Source organism: Drosophila guanche, unplaced genomic scaffold (genome assembly GCF_900245975.1).
Source record: "Drosophila guanche unplaced genomic scaffold, DGUA_6, whole genome shotgun sequence".
Lineage (NCBI taxonomy): Eukaryota > Metazoa > Arthropoda > Insecta > Diptera > Drosophilidae > Drosophila > Drosophila guanche.
Window position 1 is genome coordinate 11,725,367 of NW_022995744.1, and position 19,380 is coordinate 11,744,746.

Genomic DNA, 19,380 nt, shown 5'->3' on the forward strand with positions numbered 1-19,380 from the left:
CTCAGTGTGAACGAGGATGTATCGATCAAATATACCGCAATACCCTAAAAATATATACCGAAATATAGTTTTACATTTTCAACATGTGAAGAAAATTATTTTTCTAGACATGTTTCAGCCCACATCGAAAACTAATTTGTGTTCTGCCAGCGGTATATGAAATAAATACGGCGAAACTTTTTTTGAAACTTACACAATTCCTCATCAGGTGTCTCGTTGTTAATAGCATAAATGTGTAGATAATATGAATGAAATGTGTAAAGGTAGTTTTTTGCGATAGACGGCATTGATCGATAGTGGCCTACTTTTTGTTACCATCTTTAGCTCCCTTGTACGTTTTGCAACACTAGTTGCCAAACACTTAAAAATCAAGGAAAATACCATAAGATTCACGGTATATTTACAGTATATTTTTAAAATGCAAGGCTATATTTCAGTATATTTTCGAGGGTTTGTTGGTATATTTGATCGATAATTCCGCGGTCACACCTTTACAAAAGCTTCGGCGGCGTAAATATATTGAAAATATTGAAAATTACCATTAAATTGACTAATTCAAGAATTGAAAACCCAAGTAAAACAATAAAAAGTCATGGTGGATGCCGCAGCATGCGAATTACCTTACAAAAACAGGGCAGTAAGTACCGAACGGACCGCATGCGAATCTTGCTCGCATGTGAATCTGTCTCATTTCTTTGATGATCATTTTGAAAATGAAATTAATTTCTTCTGTTTTTAGGCCGCTGGCGAGGTTTGCTGCTTGGTAGGAGAGTTGAATGGCACGCAAATAAGCGAACTGTGTGGAACGATGCACTTTGCTGGTCCACATGGGATACCCATGCATCAATGTGCAGTTCGAGGAGTCCGAGAAGGAGAGCGACATAGAGCAAAAAATGCACATTAATTACAGATAATGTGAGTATACATGCGGTACACATTGATATAATTTATGGGTAATCTGGTGTGTGATTCTTACTCAACAGTTAGCCAATGAAGAAGCTGGCAGCAATGCGAAGAAAGAACGCAACCATCAGCCCCTGGAAGTCGATGTCTAATCCACCAGAGTTGTTTAAGCTAGTTTCACAAGGATGCTAACGTTGCGCAGAACAAGTTGGTCTATGCGTTCAAGATCCTCAAAGTAGGTCTACGAAAATCAATTTTTACTGTTGCTGGGCCATGCTTGCTTTGACTTCAACTTTGCCTGCTCCCAAATTGGGCGATACGAAGCAGACACTGGGCTTGTGTGAATGTTTTGAGCTCGAATGTGTGGCTGTGGATGTGGCACTGAGAAGGTAAGGTGTATATTTACACTTCTAGCAGCTCTCCTTTTACCTGTTCTCCTTTCGTTTGTTTCAGGCAATCGAACCCGTTTTCGTTTTCATGGAGCTGAAGGATGAGGATTGTACGCGTCAGCTGCAGCACTCCAATACACAGATGGCCGATGGGGTCCGTTACTGCAATCGGTAACATTCCAACGCAGAAGATCGAAGAAGGCTGGCGGGTCGTTCTTCCGGGCAAACCTGACTTTTCTTTGTAAGACATGCGACTCTTACGATCAGGATTACATGTTCTTCATCAAAGTGGACGATCTCCAATATAAGAATGAGAGCACATCGGATTAGGTTAAGATTAGCATAACAAATGTATCCACCAATTTTGCAAACATGAAGTGAACCAAGTTTTGTCGAATAATAAAAAGCGTGGCATACTTTCAGGTTGAAAGGATCCATATTACAAAAATGCATAAAACAGATATATCCTGCAGTCTTTGAGACCCTTTATGGGCTCAAAGAATAGAGGAGACATTTCCTGATTCGACATGACACCGCCCAGTTATAGCGGTGCATAGATTCTAGTTAAATAGTATCCTTGTGAAGGCTTAATATCCTTGCATCCGAAGTGATTGCAGGAGATTCCCGATTACAAGTAGGTGTGGCATGTCCTGATCCGACAGGACATAGCCAAGCTTTGACGTTGTAGAGATTATATTTAAAAACATCCCTAAAATGGCAATATCCTAAAGGTCCTTGCATCTGAAAGGATTAAAAACGATACAGGACATTCTCCTGATCACGAGGAGGTGTGGCATGTCCTGATCGGCCCCAAATTATTGAGAAATCAACAAAATAAATGTTGAAAAAGCTTCGCTCAAATGTCCGAAAACTGGAATATTTCCTCACCAAGTACCAGGCGAACAGAAGTCAGCAGAAGGTAACTGGTTTCCATTTTTTGCACTGTGTCAAAAGCTGGTCGCTATGAAATTCCAAGGTGCACAGTGGCGACCTCGCTTGGGCAACGGCTATTTCTGGAACTAAAAATTATCGGTTGCACAGTGGCGGCGCCACGATCATGACGTCTATTTATTGAACTAAAAATCATCAGTTGCACTAGAACTAAAATTTTAGTTCCCGTAGTTGCCATCGGGGGCGCTACAGTGCAAACTATGCAGTTGCCGTACAACAAAAACAACTTTTTTTGTACAGCATAAATTCAACACAACACTTTTATACTTTATTTGAAGGCCGATAAAAACATGCCGCGCCTTCTTGTGATTGAGACAATGCCTTGCGTCGTTTGCAATCACTTTCGATGCAAGGACATTAAGGATAATGACATTTTAACATTTTGTTTAAAACATTTTTGACAACGCTATAGCTCTGCTGTTTTCTGTCGGATCAGGACGAGCCATGTCTCATCGCTAGCGGGAGTCTCTTGTATCATTTGAATCCATCAAGGGCTGCAGGGTACGGCTGGGGCATCTGTTTTACTCAATTTTATAAAAGGAAAGCTCACTTCATCCTGAAAGTGCATAGGCCGACTTTCCCTGCGCAATCATGGCATCCCTGTAACTCTCGTGCCGTAGACATCGACTTCCAGGGGCTGATGGTTGCGTTCTTTCTTCGCATTGCTGCCAGCTTCTTCATTGGCTAACTGTTGAGTAAGAATCACACACCAGATTACCCATAAACTATATCAATGTACCGCATGTATACTCACATTATCTGTAATTAATGTGCATTTTTTGCTCTATGTCGCTCTCCTTCTCGGACTCCTCGAACTGCACATTGATGTGGACCACCAAAGTGCATCGTTCCACACAGTTCGCTTATTTGCGTGCCATTCAACTCTCCTACCAAGCAGCAGACCTCGCCAGCGGCCTAAAAACAGAAGAAATTTATTTCATTTTCAAAATGATCATCAAAGAAATGGGACAGACCGCATGGTGGGCAGCAAGAGTTGCATGAAGTCTGTTCGGTACTTACTGTCCTGTTTTTGTACTGTAATTCACATGCTTTCAATTCTTGAATTAGTCAATTTAAGTGGTAATTTTCAATATTTTCATTACGCCGCCGAAGCTTTTGTAAAGGTGTGACCGCGGAACTATCGATAAAATATACCGACAAACCCTCGAAAATATACTGAAATATAGCCTTGCATTTTAAAAATATACTGTAAATATACCGTGAATCTTATGGTATTTTCCTTGATTTTTAAGTTATATTTAATATTACTAGCTGGTTAGGAGTCTCCGCGCTAAAGCTATAATTTAATCCGATGTATCAATCCTGGGGGTAAGGTATTAAAGGTATACCTTTAAAAGTACTCCTGTTTTGTAGTTTGGCAACTAGTGTTGCAAAACGTACAAGGGAGCTAAAGATGGTAACAAAAAGTAGGACACTATCGATCAATGCCGTCTATCGCAAAAAACTACCTTTACACATTTCCTACATATTATCTACACATTTATGCTATTAACAACAGAGACACCTGATGAGGAATTGTGTAAGTTTCAAAGCCGTGTTTCTTCAATCGAAACAGAGTAAATGAACCGCGAAATATTCCCATTTTTTAAATACATTCATCATTTATTACCTCAAGACAAAAAAAAAACTGCTTTGCAACAAATTCAAAATTTTATTAGCCGTCTTCTTGTAAACTAAAACTAAGCATGAGATCCATTTCTTTACGAAAACTATTCAAGCTTCTCATTTTCCGGCTAGACTCCTTATGTCCATCAAGGGTTGAAGTTCTCGCCTGTCGAGAGACAAAACGAAGAAAATATTTAGCCAAGGGATAATTAGCCTCATACATAAATATTAAATTCAAACCCTTTATTTGATGCCTATTTTTTGGGAAAAGCGAGCGGGGCAAAAATAGAATTACCAAGAGCAAAAGAATAATTTGTTTTCCACTAATTCAAACAAAAGGAAGAAGCAGCAGGAAGTTGGAAAACAAAAGGGCATCAAAACCAAATCAAAAAGCAATCCATTTTGTATTTGAATTATTTGCAAATTTTTAATGAAGTTCTTTTTCTCTTACGCATCGTTTTGTTTGTTTGTTTGTTTTTTTGTTGGTTTTTCTGTTTGTTTAATATTTTGTTTTAAATTAAAATTAAACTTTACATGGTATTTTTGGTATAAATCTTTCAATAATTAAATATATAAAAAATTTTCCACTTACGAATAAAACTATAAATAATCTCGATTACGCCTAGCCATAAAAACTGATGTCAACATACACAGTGAGAAAAAAAACATAACTAAATTTGCAATTATACATAGTACATGTTTTTAATTTCAGTGTTCAAATTTTATGCCAAAATTAGAAACGAGCACAAATAAAATAAATATAAAAAATAAAAATATTTCGAAATTAAGTAGCTTTATAGGATGTTTGTGTGTGTGAGTGATGGTGTTGCGTGTGTGTGTGAGCTTAACTCACACGCTTAAAGATACAAATTTATAATTTAGGTGTAATTAAATACAACAATAAATTATGGTGAAAGAAGGGCTGGTGGCATTAACTTACTTGAAATGTACACAAAACTTAAAGTTACTTTTAAAACGAGAGATATATTTACAGGATTTATTACAAAGTTCTCGGCTACGTCAAGCTTTGATCTCTTTCTTTAATGTCTATGATACAACAACAAAAGCGCAACAGTGTCAGTGACAGTCGGTTCAGGGTCAAAATTGGTTATGATTTTCGCTTTCCGCTTTACAAATTTCAACAAACATCAATCCTTGATCGTTTCTTTGCTATAAAATAATTAAGTTCATAAGTTCAGATTCAGATTTCGTTTTAGTTTCTGCATTTTATATTCAAATTATTCTCAAACAGAACCTTTAGGCAAAAGTCAGTCTAAATCTGTATCTGTATCTTTTGACTTTGGAAAAGAAGGGTCACTCAGGGTTCGAGGAGGCTCCCAAGTACGAGTATTTTGAAGTGTTTACAATTTTTTGTAGTCGCAAATTGTGTGAATGGTAAATGGCATTGCATTCGGATATTGGGCTTAATCTGACGGTGTAACAAATTAACTAATTTTTCGGTATAATAAAAAAATTACAATTGTCGACGTTGTTGGATTGCGGGATTGCTTTTCGTTTCTGTTTTTGTTTTTTCGTTTATAAAAATCATAAAAATAATAAAACAAAACTCTATGCATTAATAGTCGTTATTTAGGGTATGTATTGTATTTGGCCGTAGATTGCAACAAAATATCTGTGAAGAGATTAAATTATAAATAAAAATTAAAAATTAATCTTCCATCTTGCTTTCCGTTTCATTTTACGTTTAACTATTAGCTGGCTAAAACCGTTTCCACAAAAAAGTAAAAAAAAGAATTACAAAAGGGGGGCAACTACAAGCATCAAATGCGCTCTCGAAAGAATGAGTTCCATGCAGAGGGATGCAGAGAGATGTTGAGAAAGAAAGCATCCGATTCGAAAAATATGCACTTGGAAACAGAAACAGGCTCAAGTTCTCTCTGGTGCGGCGGAACTTTTTGAACGAGACGAGCAAAAACTAAGGAATAATAGTGAACAGAGTTACCCAATCGGAAATGCAGAGATTAGTCAAAAGAAAAATTACAAATGAATATTTAAAAAAAATAACAACCACCAAATAAAAGTTAACAGGGAGCAGAATGAAGTTGTTTGGTATTTGTTTGAATTGGTGTCTCGGTTTGTCAAAATCTACAGCCAAAGGGTTAATATGATATCTAACAACGAGTACATAAGAACTAAAATTAATCGCAAATCATTAATTATTGTTGTATTGTTCGTTATTCATGTGGGGTACATCGCTGAATAGAGAGTTTTCATTCATGTGTGGATATTTTGCCAACTACAAAAAACTTTGATCGAAAACAAAACAAAATTCAGTTCCCGTTTTCCGTATTGATCCGCTTTTTGTTTCAGTACATTGCTTTTTGTGGATGAGTGTGTTGCCGTTTGTTGCAAATGTTCCTCTATGTATAGGGTAAATGTATGTTTTGTTGTTATGTGTGTTGTGTTGAGTGTTTGTGTGTGTATCTAACATAAGAGAGCCTCTGTTTATTCATTTGATATTCATCCTTGATATTCATTTTGTTTGTATAAGTGTGTGTTTTTTGTGTGAGTATTGAACAAGATTCGATAAGTTTCTGTTTTCGCATTGGGGATATCCTATCCTCGTATTTGTAGTGTCCGTCAATCTGTCCGATTTTCCATCATGTCCGTCCGCTCGTCTGTCCGTCTGTCAGAGTGTTGCTTCATAATTTTGTTTTGTTTTTGCTGTTTTTAACTTTTAATCGATTGTGTGTATGTGTGTGTGTGTTGGTGTGTGTGATGAGTGAGTTTGATATTAAATTAAGATTATATTTAAAAAACTATTTAAAATAAACCTTCTATAGCACCCTTTGTTTTTATTCGTATTTATTTGTTATTTATTTGAACAACTTTGTTAGTTATTTATTGTTTCGTTTCGTTTTTAAGACTTTACTTTGTTGCTTTTTGGAATGTGTTCTCTAATAAAACTTTTAGCTTGACTGATAGCAGGGCGGGTAGCAGGTAGGAAGGGAAGGTTGGACTTGTGGAGTGTGGTTTCGGGGATAGTGGTTCTATGATTCGGATCCGATTTCGCATACTTTATTTGTACTTTCTGTGTGAGTGTGTTTAAGTGTCGCTCTATCCACTATATTTGGTTTATTTCACTTTCTTGTTTCTGTTTTTCTTAAATTGTTTTTCTTTTGAAGGGACAATGGATGACGGATAATGGTGAAATGTGCTGTGCTGTGTGTGGGTAATTTCGTTGGGTTCGCTTCTATACACTTGGAGATTATGTTTAGTTATTAATTATTTTGGTATCGGCACTGAGTTCTTTTCGATTTGATTTAATTTGTTTATTCATTTTATTTGAGTTGTTTTTATTCTCTTGTTTGTTTGTTTGTTTTTCGGTTCAGTTTCGATTTGTCGCGATGTGACTCGATCTAAAACAATCGATGCTATAGAAGTGCCTATTTTAGCAGTAAAAACCTCCGTGATAATTCTCGCAAGATTGGGGATTATTGCTGTACCTACTCTCGAGCCTATTGTTCTCGCAACGTTCGCCGAAGTATCCATTCGCGCAACTGAAAGAAACAAAAAAGAAAGTTGAGAGATGAATATTAGTATAAATTGTATTTCGCTTTCGCTTTTTACACTTTCAGAGTGCATATATGAACATACTGTGGGGAAAATGGGAAAAGGAATAATGGGTAAAACCAAGGGAAAATGGCCATGAACTGCGTTGCAACATTCGGCAGACCACTTAAATATAAACAAAAGAACAAACAAATGAAGTGTATGAAACGATTTTTAACAAAAAAAGGGAAAGAGCACTCTGGCAGTTTATGGCATGGAAATGGAAATTGATTTTCCCCCGTTGGTACTCTACCAAAATAAAAAATAAAATATACTATATATTTTGTATTTCAAGTGAAATGCGCTTTTTTTTTGGGATGCCACTGGAATGGATGGGATTCAATCGAATCGAATCGAATCGAATCGGCTTGCTTATACACACTCACACACACATGGATAAAACGAGGCGCTGAAAGACATTATTCACATTGCACTCATACACTCACGCTCACATTCACGCGGTTTGCATTTTGGGTCTTCTCTGGAGAACTCTTTCCCAGCATCAGCATCAGCATCAGCCTCAGGCTAAGCATCAGCGCCCGATCCTCAACAAATTTGTTGCCTTTTAATTGCTCTCCCGTCTCGTCTGGTTGTAATGCGATGCCAAAATATTACAAGATATATATAGAGGACAGGGGGAGTCTGCGAAAGGGAGACGGGCTAGGGAGGGGAGAGCTGCCTTTATCAGCTGACACATGAGCGTGGGTTTATCAGGTCCCAAACAAAAAGAAAAACCACTTGAGTTAGGGATCACACACAAAAACACACGGACGAGTCTCAGGATAGTTCCATACACACACACACAGAGATAGTGCAGCAGAAGATAGGGAGAGAGACGAGGAGACCCACATCGAAACAGCCCCAAGCGTAGCTGTAGTCGGAGACTACGGAGACTACGCTCCTCTAATACAAATATATGTACTCACTTGCAGTAGAACTCGTTCAGATCCGGGATCAGCATGCAGGTGCCGCCGTGGAAGCAAAAGTCGGTAAAGTGACAGGGGGTGCCCGAGCTGCGCGTCTGGTCCGGCCGAGAGGCAACTGAAACGATTCGAAATTAATTCGAATTAATATTATTATTAAAATGATTTACACGGAATTTATGCTGTGTATGCTGATGTCTTGCTGGGGGTGGGCTGGTCCGTGCTGGTCGCCTTCGAATGTGCCCATAAATTAGAAACGAATTGGAGCATTTCGAATTTGTAGAGCAACCAACAAAAGTGTCGCAACAGCCACATGGACACACAGCCAGCCACCCACATGAGACAGCAGCCAGAGCACCTCCACTCAAGCACTCACCTGGATAGGCATTGATCATGATGCGGCGCTTGATGATCGCCTTGCTGACTTTGTTCTTGGCACGGCACTCGTACTTGCCCGCATCGGAGGAACTATTGAAGGAGCGCACAATCAGCTCGGAGCGTCTTCTACAAAGTTGGTTCAAAGTTTAGGAATCAGAATTTAGAGATGAGTATATTGTGATGCTTACTTGTGATGCTTGAATTGGTAAACGTTGCGCTTGCGATTGATGGACTTGTCATCCTTGAACCAGGTGACCTTCGGCGGTGGCTGGCCGGACACCTTGCAAATGATCCGCAGCTCCCGGCCATGGTCGATGGTCGTGTTGTTCGGCACCGAGGTGATCGACGTGATCGATGCGTTCTGTGCTGTAAGGAACACCAAACAAAACATTAGGCTATGCATTTCCAGAGCTCTTTCACTGCTGAGTTTTTATTCCTTAGCTAAATATCTTTGGGTACATCTTGAGTATGGAATTTTCCACACCTTTTTCACCTTTGTTTATGTGCTGTACGAAGTATACTAAATACTAGGAGACGCGCTTGTATTGTATATTCCCAGACGGCCCATAAACAAAATAGCAAAATAGAAATTATTGAGATTTTTTAAGTTAAATTTCCTCTTTATTTTTTTATGATCGTCGTGTATGTTGGTTCTTGGGTAGCTTCTTGGGAGATCGTTAAACAACAAAATTAATTTGTCTGCAACTTTCAGACAGCACCGATTTACGGACTGGAAAATTGGTTAAGCTGTGATGATGGTGCGAAAAGGGGAAGCCATTGTATGATTCAAAGAAAAGCGATTGTTTGCAATTTGTAATTATCGGATGTTCTGTAATGTGGCCCCTTATCGCTCTCAGACCTTAGACAACTGAATTAGCTCTGACTATTAGCACTTTCCATCACGTGTCCCATAGTCTTACAGTCTTTATCAACAGAACTAGCACCACATTCCGCTGATATATGAGTTAGCCAATTGCACCACTGACTCATGCCATCGAATTGGCAATGAAACTTGCCTCTGCCTCTGTCTCTGCCTCTGTCTCTGCCCATTTCCCACTGTCTTTGTCTCTGTCTCGAGTGGCTATCTGCCACTCCCCCGCGCTGTCAAGTGCCTAAATTAGCCGCCATATCACGTGTCCCATGAGCCGGGGAGGGTGCCATGAGGGGCGCAGTGAGTGTCCAAGTACTCGTCACATGCTAATCGAGATCTGCGTGCGCTGTCCCAGTGATTCAGTGATTCATACCCTGATGATCATGATCATTCATCGATTGGTCGATCTATTTTCGGGGCTTCTGTTATATTCTGCTCTGAGGTGGGTGGCACTGGCACTGCACTGCTCTGGGCGGTGGGTGTGTGCGGCCAGGAAAATGCATTTCTACTGTGTGTTTCATTATGCAATGCACACACAAGTGTATGCCGGTGTATCTATCAGATACAGATGCGCAAAGTTCCAAGCAGTCTGCTCAAAATTTGCGCTGATTTAAGGCCGAGCGAATGGTAATTTATGCGACGAGGATCGCGTGGCCAGACTGAGGTCTGGTCTGGGATTTGTTTGATATATATGAATGTATGGTATACTCGCATATGATGGATATATAGATAGATGTTTATATATGTAGATAGGTGTATTTATTCTATCAAAACGCTCGAGTATACATATATTCAAAGATAAATTATTGTTTATAATTTATGTTGGGGCCCAGCGTCGGGCCATAAAGCAGCATTTTAATTGTGCGCGCCACTTTCTCACGCTCCCAAATTGTCTGTTGTCCCTCTCTGTCCCTCTGTCACTCTGTCCCACTGTCCCTGTGTCTGTGTGTGTGTGTGTGTGTGTGTGTGTGTGTATGGCAGAGACCCGAAACGTCGACTCACAAGGCGATTACGAATTGAAGGCAGCACCACACAGATACACAGATACACACAGAGGCAGAGCACACGCAAAACAAGTTGACAATTGCCATGACCACCAAACCCAACCAACTCAACTCAAACTCCCTTTGCTCTCCCTGCGGCTCATGCTTTGATTTGCCCCGAAATCCCCGCACAGAATAATAAGATGAACATTTTATTTGCCTTCTCCATGTGTTCGGACAAAAATTGGCATATCATATTGGCCTGGCCCTCGTCAACCAACCTCCCCCAACCACCTCCACCAGTCTTATTATGACTTAATTATGCGCTTAAAAAATATTGTATTGTACCTATACAGAGCGACTCCTCAGGCCATTGGTCTTTTGGGAGCATCGGAATTGGCATTGCCATTGGAATGCCATTGGAGGTTTCATTTGAATGGCCATCGATCCCGATTGATCCCGATTGATTGGGAACTTGGCTTTGATGTGTAATATAAAAAGGACATTTAACAAAAGTGTTTCCCTAATTTCTATTCCAAGGAAGAACACACATTAACAGGAAAATAGATTCAAAGATGGATTTTGTGCATATTTGCTTAGTTCTGCCCTGAAATTCGATACACTCCAGCCCCAGGGCTCATTGGCCTCTTCGCCAATGGGGTATTTTCTTATGCCACGAGTGCGTCAACAACAACTATGGCCAGTGCCTACGTCAAAGCCGGCTGCTGCTGTCGCGCCGCGCTTCCGGAAAAGTCTGGCACAACAGCCAGAAACTGCGAGAGGAAGCAGCAAACACAACCAAGCAGCTAAGCCAAAAGCAAACGTAGGAAAACTGTCGTCAGTTGCTGTTGCCTGCTCCCCAAATTTAGCACACAGCCAGAGCGGGAGAGGAGACACTCAGGAGGGGGGACAGACAGAGACGCAGACGCAAACGCAGACAGGCAGCGACAAGACGCATTAAAATAACTTTTCATATTTCAAATAATATTTCTTCTTGTACACTTTTTTTTTTTGCATTTCATTTCATTTGTGCCCGCGACTCGCTTTTCCTCTCGAGCGTGACGCGGCCGCCAATGATTCATGCAAATCCATCAACGAGTCGCCGAGGAAAATGGTGAAAAGCGGGACAGAAGAGGGGAACTTGGAGACACTACGGAAACATGCAGCAGTAGCAGTAGCAGTAGCATGTGGTTATCGCATTGCAATGTGGGATGTCAGGGGATCGAGGGGATTGGGTTATTAAATCCGTTTGCATTGAATTAATCAGCAAAAATTGCATGCGACACGCCGACTGGCGCCATCTGTCAAGCCAAATTGCCTGCGAACTCATCGCCGCCATTCACATTCACAGTCATACCACTCAGTACACTCCGCTCACTCCACCCATTCCACCCATTCCATTCATTTGCATAGTCATTACGGCGCTTCGATCATTGTTCGCCCGTTGAGCTTTTGGGTTTATCCCCAAATGCACTTTTGCTTATTATCTTTTCTCAGAAAATATATTATTTTCCAAATATTCGGATGCCACGCCGAGTGGCGGAATAAGAGACAATTTATTTTGGCAGCTTCGCTGGTGACCCACATTCGGCTCAGAAGATGCCGCTGCCACGGCTGCTGCTGCTGCCTAGGGTGCCACTGCCACTGCCATTCCGCCGTCAGCGGAAGTTTTTCCAAAAAATAAAATTCATATAAATTTTCCTTCACTCAGTTCTCCCTGCTCGCTCTTTGCCGCTCTCTTCCACTGGTTGGTTATTTATGATTTGAATGTTATTTATGTGATTATATTTGATTCATTTTCATTGGCCCGCGACATTGTGTCATTGCTGGATTTTCTCGAATAGAGTCCAGTGAAGTGATTTATCGGCTCATAAACAAATACAAGCACCACTCGCACACTCAAGTACAGATATACATAACCCAGACCGTATCTTATTTGTCTTATTTTAATCGTACGCGTAATTATAGCACGCGCCCCCCATCTGCAGAGTTGGTGGAGTGTGTGGCCCGTAGGAACACTTCAATTCACTTCAGTAAACGCTCTGATAATAAAATATTTGCATGATTACACCTCCAGAGAGATAAGCATACCCGTAGGTAGGTGGAGTGTCAATAATGGGGAATGGAAGGAAGCATTGCTCATTCGTCGTGTTGGCCTAGGCAATGGCAAACAATTGCTCACTGGCGTCGATTGTCGCCATAAAAAAATGCAATGCAATGGCCTTTACAGACAGATAACCAAACGGAACCAACAATCGACAACAGGTTGTTCGCGGGTATTCCATGACTGTTGATCTGCCATGATCTTGCCTAAAAGAACTTCACTCACTGCTAGATATATTTGACGAGAGAACATTTTGGGCTGTCTATTTCGCATACCTTTAACAAACATCCATAGAGATACTTTTTAAAAGCCTCTTGATGGCATTCCAAAAGGAAACATGATACCAGAAGTTAAGCAAAATTACGAAAATAAAAGAGGCTGAATCTAAAAGCCTGACAAAATACCAATCCTCGAGTAAGATATCATCACAACCTCTTTGCCCTTTCCCCCTTTCCTTGCCATATCTTTAGATTCGTTTTCAATCAAGCGGCAGGCAGCAAACAGTCAAATGATGTTGTTCCAATACATAAACTCACACACATCCCATAGACACAGCCGGAAAGTCAGGGAGGAAAACACATTTTCGCGAGTCGCAAGTTCTGGGGACTAGGGAGATGGATGGATAGATGTATGGATGGATGGATGGCTGGCACGTGTGGCCAAAATACTGGCAGAACTAATAAAACTAGAAAACGACTAACGACAACAACACTGGCAACGTTGTCGCCATTTGGCTTCCGTCGATTTTGTCCATGTTTGTTTGCGATTCTCTTCTGGTTGGTTTTTGTTTTTTTGTGCCTCTTGTCGTCTTGTTTATTTGCACATTGCGTATACGCAATGTGATTTCCTTTGAAGCGCTGCCTTTCCACGTTCCACGTTCAACGTTTTTTTTCGTCGCTGGCGCTGACAACTCAAGCAAATATAGAGACAACAACAACAATCATTTTCGTGGGCCATGTAAATGGTAGGGAAAATCCCATGCAAAACAGAAAAACATCACAGAACGAAGGCAAAATCTGAATCTGAATCTGAATCTGCCGAGATCCAGTATCCACTATCCACTCTGATGCTTATTTTCATGAAGAACCGCAAAGTGTACGGGTAATCTATACCGAGATAAGCGATAAGCGAAGCATTATGCCCCACAGCTAGACCCCTTGAGCACCCAAGAGAACAGTCAGTCCAAGTCCCAGTCCCCCATTACCTGATCTGAACTTCCCCTTTGATATGTATTTTTACCCACTGTGGCTTCTGTCTGTGCGTCTGTCCGTCTGTCCGTCTGTCTGTAGCGTTTAATTAAGTCAAGTGAGCGAAGATCGCTGGCCTGGCCCCCAATGCATCAGTGGCAGCAGCAGAAGGAGCAGCAGCAGCAGCGGCATCAATTGGATCTCTGCCTCTGCCTCTGCCTCTGCCTCTAAATGCCAACAAATTTTGCCTCAGGCCTCAGCCTTAGCATCAGTTCGGTTCGGTTCTGGTGCTGTTTTCTTCTGTTCTGTTCTGCTCTGTTCTGTCTACCTTTTTTTCATAGCGCTCGCATTTGTTTTGTTTATTTGGCTTTTGCTTTCTTTGTTTGCCGCTGCTCTATTTTTCTTTGCTTTCGTATAGTCACAGTCGCGGTGGTTCATCCGCGAGCTGGCGAATCTGTGCGCCCAGCTGTTCCGCCAAACAAGATCTCCAACCCCAAACCCAAACCCAAACCCATTCTATTCCAAACCCAAAACCAACATAATGAACATAAACAGCACGCTCTGTAGGTGCAGAAATCTGAATCTACTCTCTGTACGAGTATCTATCTTCTTCCCACTGTTATCAGTTGGGAATAATTTCTCACGTTCCTCTGACTAATGTTCTGCCTTTGCATTGCAGGTGGCTTATCAATCTGCCAGCTGTTAGAAGCACTGCTAATGCTGGTATGGCTAGTGCCAATGCTGCTGTTTATGATAACACAAAGCCATGGAGAGCTTAAACTTTACTGCAGGGAGTGTGATAAAAGTCTGCGAGATATAATTTATAGGGGAAACCACTTTCTTAGCTTCCCACACAGCATACACGGTACAGATGTGTGATATTTCTATGGATAAATTAAAATAGATGATTCTAAAATAGGAATCATAATTCCGCTGGGAATAATCTAATTTCTAAGCTAAAAGAATACCTCTAAAAATAACTTAATTTGCAGTCATTTGCACCAACAATCTCTTGCATTACTTTGGTTTTCTCTGCCATTATCTAACATTTGTCTACTACTTCCACACAACACAGATACTCATAATTTATCAATCGGAACAGAGGTTAAGGCTGTCAAGGCTCCCCTTACGAACACCATACAGAAATGTCACTTTAATCTCAATCTTATCTCTGCGCAGGCACTTCCAGCGCAGTGCATCACCCCCTGCTGTGACATCATCGTCCAATTGATTTACAATCTTGTGTCGTTTCTGATAAATTCTTTGTCGTCTTCAAAAACAACGTCACAAACTTTCCATGCGATTCACGTGATGATGATGAGGATGAGAATTGAGGCTGTGGCTGTGGCTGATGTTGGGGTATGCGACAACAGAGTGGGTGAGAGATGACGTAGCCATAGAGAGGAGCTGTTGATATAAGAGTTACTGTTAGTGCCACACTAGCTACTGCTTTTCCTGCCACACAGGCTACGCTACTACTTGTTATTATTGTGGGTACTACTCGTACTCGTACGTGTGATTGTTTGGAACCACCTCTTGGCATGTTTTTTCACGAAACTGTCAAAATGTTATGTACATATTTATTGGGATAGATATTTATGTAAATTTCAGCGCTCTCACCAAATACTTCTCTCTCTTTCTGCACCTCTCTCTTGTGTTACTTTGTTGTTCTTCTGTTGTTGGGGGCGTGTGAATCCAAACAATGCGGCACTGATAAAGCTGATAAGCCATGAAGTATGGGAGCAAGAGATCGGCCAGAGCGGCATTTGGGAGAATAGAAACTGCTGGTGTTTGTCTTGAGTTTTCATAGGAATACATTTCAGGGTTGGAGTATCAAACTTATACTCTCTATGTCTTGATTGCTGCTTGCTTAGGCGGTGCTGTGAGTCAATAAAATAGTTGATACTAAACATATAATACTCAAATTAAATGTGTCTATTGCAAGCCTTAAAACTAAGTCTGTCCGTCCCTGGTCTCCAATAAAACGTCACAAGAATGCACTCTCCCAGGCTGCAGAGAGGCAGATAAAGGCCGCGTTGGATTTTCTTTCTTTTGCCCCTTGGCGACAGCGTGTGAAATGCATTCAAGTGGGCGGCAACGTCTAGATTTCCCTCAAGGCCAAGATAGGCCCCGCTCTCACAGCCTCTCTCACTCACTCTCCCATGTGTTCCCTCTTGCGCTCCCTCCCTCCCGCCTCCCTGTGTTATCTGTTATCGCCGTCTGGCTTATATTCCTTCTGTTCTTATTATTTTTACGACTTTTGTTTGATTAATGCAAATCGAAAATTGCAACCGGCTAAAAGTTCGCTTCAAAATTGTTTTTCCCTGGCTGCTGCGGCTGCTGCTGCTCATCAGGAGGCTCCCTTGGAGTTTGAGTTGGATCTGGGGATGGGGATGGCGCACAAAGCGCCTGATTGCTGATAGCCATCAGAGCAGGCCAGACCCAAGAGCCAGAGTCAGACTCAGACCCGGCCAAAGCAGAACCAAGCGAGGAGACATGGCCGACAACAACGAAGACATCGACGACGACGACTGCTGCTGCTGCAATTGTTTGGCAATGACAAAGCGCACCTCCCAGTCAGGCCCAGACACCAGACAACCCAGACAACCTTCCAGGGAGTCAGGGAGCAGCAGAGCAGCAGAGCAGCAGCAGCAGCGGTGGTGGCGCGAAAGGCAAACAAACCATAATTAAGTTGCACTCGTAGCTGGAGCACAGATGGAGCTGCAGATGGGCCTGGAGATGGAGATGGAGTTCGGGGGCGGCTTAGTCGTTCACTAAGTCAGTGAGTCAGGATGAGGTCCGCAAAACGTGGCCGATGATCTTAATTCTTTTTAAATCGATCAATTTCCACTGACGACATTATTCTCTCCCGTGCCCCACGTTGCAGATCGTGGCCTCTGCCTCTGCTTGGGATTGGTATTTTGAGTCAGCAATTGGCAATGGATCAGCCAGCGTTGGATTACTCTGGGTGTGGGTGTGGGTGAGAGCCTTGGCCAACAAGTGGAATGACTAAGCGGTCTCTCGCTCTGCGTCTCTGTCTCGCCATCTTGGGCAGGGCTGGCTATCGCGATGGAGACGCGCCCAGGAGGCTCTAAAAATAGATCCACAAAATGCAGTGGGCTAGTACCCACGTTTTGTAATGGTTAATAATAAGCAATCATCATCATCATCATCGTTATCACCATCATTCGGAGTAATAACGGACCTGGCCTAATCTAGAGCAAAATCTTGACCAAAGACCAAAACCAAAACCAAACTTAACCCAATTTCATAGCGAAATGCCGCAAAAGGAAAATGAGCACATTACAACAAACAGCAATTGAGAGAGCACAGTGTGAGTGTAAAAGAGACAGAGACAGAGACAGAGAAGACATAGTTACAGAGAGAGTGAGACAGCAAGATTGATGGAGTTGGAGAAAAGTTGTTAGCGAGACGATGAGACCCATCCTCATGACGGAGCTTATCTTGGACACGTACTGGGATTTGAGCCTGACTGACATTTGTCAACGTTGTGAATCCTTTAGCTGCTGTTGCTGTTGCTGCTGCTGCACGAAAGCCGACAACTTCAAAGTTTTTTCCACCCTCCCCCCAAACACTGCCCACTGCTTCTCTTCGGTGCCTCCGAGTCCAACTTCTTTTGGGCTTTTATCAGCGTGGGAAAATCTGCACAACAAAAGAACCATTTCTGTGTTTGTATGTGTGTGTGCGCTTGGGTGTTTTATGGAAAGAGAGAGTGGTGCTGTGGTGGCTGGTGGTGCAGCTGCAGCTGCTGCTGGTTCTGGTGGCTGCTGCTGATGTGACCTTCAGCGATCCGGCTTAACGGCTCACACCCACTATTGGCTATTGGCCGGATTGCCGACTTGCCGCTACTTGGCAGCTGTCTGTGCGCTCCGGCAGCACCAGGTAGTTAAATTTGGTGCATGTTCGCTGATTGAACACAAATGATACGGAAGTCGGTCGCCAAGTCTCTCTGTGTGTGTGGAATTCTCACGCTTTTGGCCACATGGATTACCCGCCAGATTACATGAAAAGCGCCTACACACAGAGACACGAAACGAGCGCATAAATCAGCTGGAGCAGGAAAAAAAAATAGCAGCGGCAGGCAGGCAGCACCAGAGTTAGCCAGAGTTGGTGGCAGCTTTTGAAGTTGTACGCACGCCAAAAGCGGCTTAAATGTCCAAAAGTGGCCAACAACAACAACAGCAACCGCCAACAGAGAGTGGAAAATGTGAAAATGTGTAGAGAGAAAAGGCAAACGCAACCCAAAACTGAACTTCTGCTACTTAGAGCTTGTGGTTGTTGGTGGGAACTTCTCTTTCTGCTGCCAAAGTTGGCACTGCAGTTGCAGTGGCAGTGGCACTTTTCCACACGAAAACAAGGTAGAAAGAAAATAAAGTAAAGCAAAGCAAAGTCGCAACTGAAATTAATCATACGCACCATTGAACCCCAACGAGTGCGATGACGTAACTGTATTTGTGTGTGCGTGTGTTGGCCATGATTCGACTATGCCTCTTCCAACTAAATACATATACCAAAAAAACTCATCATCAGCCGCCACTGCCACTCCCACACTTCTTGGAAATGGCACCAGCAAAGGCACACGGTGGCAAGCTGTGCAAAATGTTGCTCATTCTATACAAAATACACAGACATAAAATACAGATAAATACACAGAAGAATCAGATGGCCATGGCTATATATATGTGCATCTGTATCTGTGTGTGTCCTACTAAATTGCACTGCCGGAAAATGCATTTCACATTCTGTCTGTCTGCCGTTGTAATTTTAATTTTGTTGTATTTACTTATTGAGCTCTTAATAAATCCATCGCACAGCTACGCTTTCTGTTTACAGATCTGCACCGATCCATTCCAATCCGAACTGCTCTGTTTTTGGCCATCGAAATATTTATGGTGCACCCAGACAGACAGACTTTAGTTCCCCCTGAATAAATCCTTTTCTGAAGCACTAGAACCATGCAATTCCATTCTTTATCAGCATTACCTGAGATTAGAATCCCCTTTCCACATTTGTGGAGACTAATTGAAGTCAAGCGATTACATATGTATCACCATTATCATTCGAGTGGTTTTTATACCCGGTACTCGAAAAGTAAATAGGGTCTATTGTATCTGTGCACAAAGTGAATGTATGTAACGCACAGAAGAAAACGTTCCCGACCCTTTAAAGTGTATATATTCTTGATCGCATCAATAGCCGAGTCGATTGAGCCATGTCTGTCTGTCCGTCCGTCCGCCCGTCTGTACGTTACAAGGATACACTGTTACAAGTGTACTTCAAAAAACCCCGCCCCATTCCGCCCCCTGCAAAAGGGCGAAAACCTCCCAAACCTATAATTTTGAAGATAAAAGAAAACAAAAAACGCCATTCCTTAGGGTATGACCATATCTATCAGATCACCAAATTGGGATCACCGATTGGATCATTATTGTAGCCACAATGAAGAAATTAATTTTCAGTGACTAAACCCA

At 41.9% G+C, this 19,380-nt stretch overlaps 1 protein-coding gene and 2 long non-coding RNA genes across 6 annotated transcripts in view; 1 reads left to right on the forward strand and 2 right to left on the reverse strand.

Annotated features, from left to right (window-relative positions):
• Positions 1-493: 493 nt before the first annotated feature.
• LOC117579452 lies at positions 494-1,694 on the forward strand. Its single transcript, XR_004573488.1, has 4 exons — positions 494-637; positions 740-915; positions 984-1,292; positions 1,357-1,694. It is a non-coding gene; the product is annotated as an uncharacterized LOC117579452 (long non-coding RNA).
• An 813-nt stretch (positions 1,695-2,507) lies between these two features.
• Positions 2,508-3,356, reverse strand: LOC117579598. The gene is made up of 3 exons (XR_004573504.1): positions 3,264-3,356; positions 2,998-3,158; positions 2,508-2,931 (listed from the first exon to the last, which is right to left on the reverse strand). It is a non-coding gene; the product is annotated as an uncharacterized LOC117579598 (long non-coding RNA).
• A 539-nt stretch (positions 3,357-3,895) lies between these two features.
• Positions 3,896-19,380, reverse strand: part of LOC117580423 (protein vein) — a 34,164-nt gene continuing 18,679 nt past the window's right edge. The window contains exons 2-6 of one of the 4 annotated variants that reach the window (XM_034266977.1): positions 8,932-9,109; positions 8,742-8,869; positions 8,369-8,483; positions 7,341-7,390; positions 3,896-4,035 (exon numbers count right to left, since the gene is read on the reverse strand). In XM_034266977.1, the coding sequence (XP_034122868.1) occupies positions 4,016-4,035; positions 7,341-7,390; positions 8,369-8,483; positions 8,742-8,869; positions 8,932-9,109 (491 nt within the window). In that variant the 3' untranslated portion in view covers positions 3,896-4,015. Of the gene's footprint in view, positions 4,036-4,399; positions 5,503-6,190; positions 7,391-8,368; positions 8,484-8,741; positions 8,870-8,931; positions 9,110-19,380 lie in introns of those variants that run through there. The other 3 variants (XM_034266976.1, XM_034266975.1, XM_034266978.1) reach the window with 3 other exon arrangements.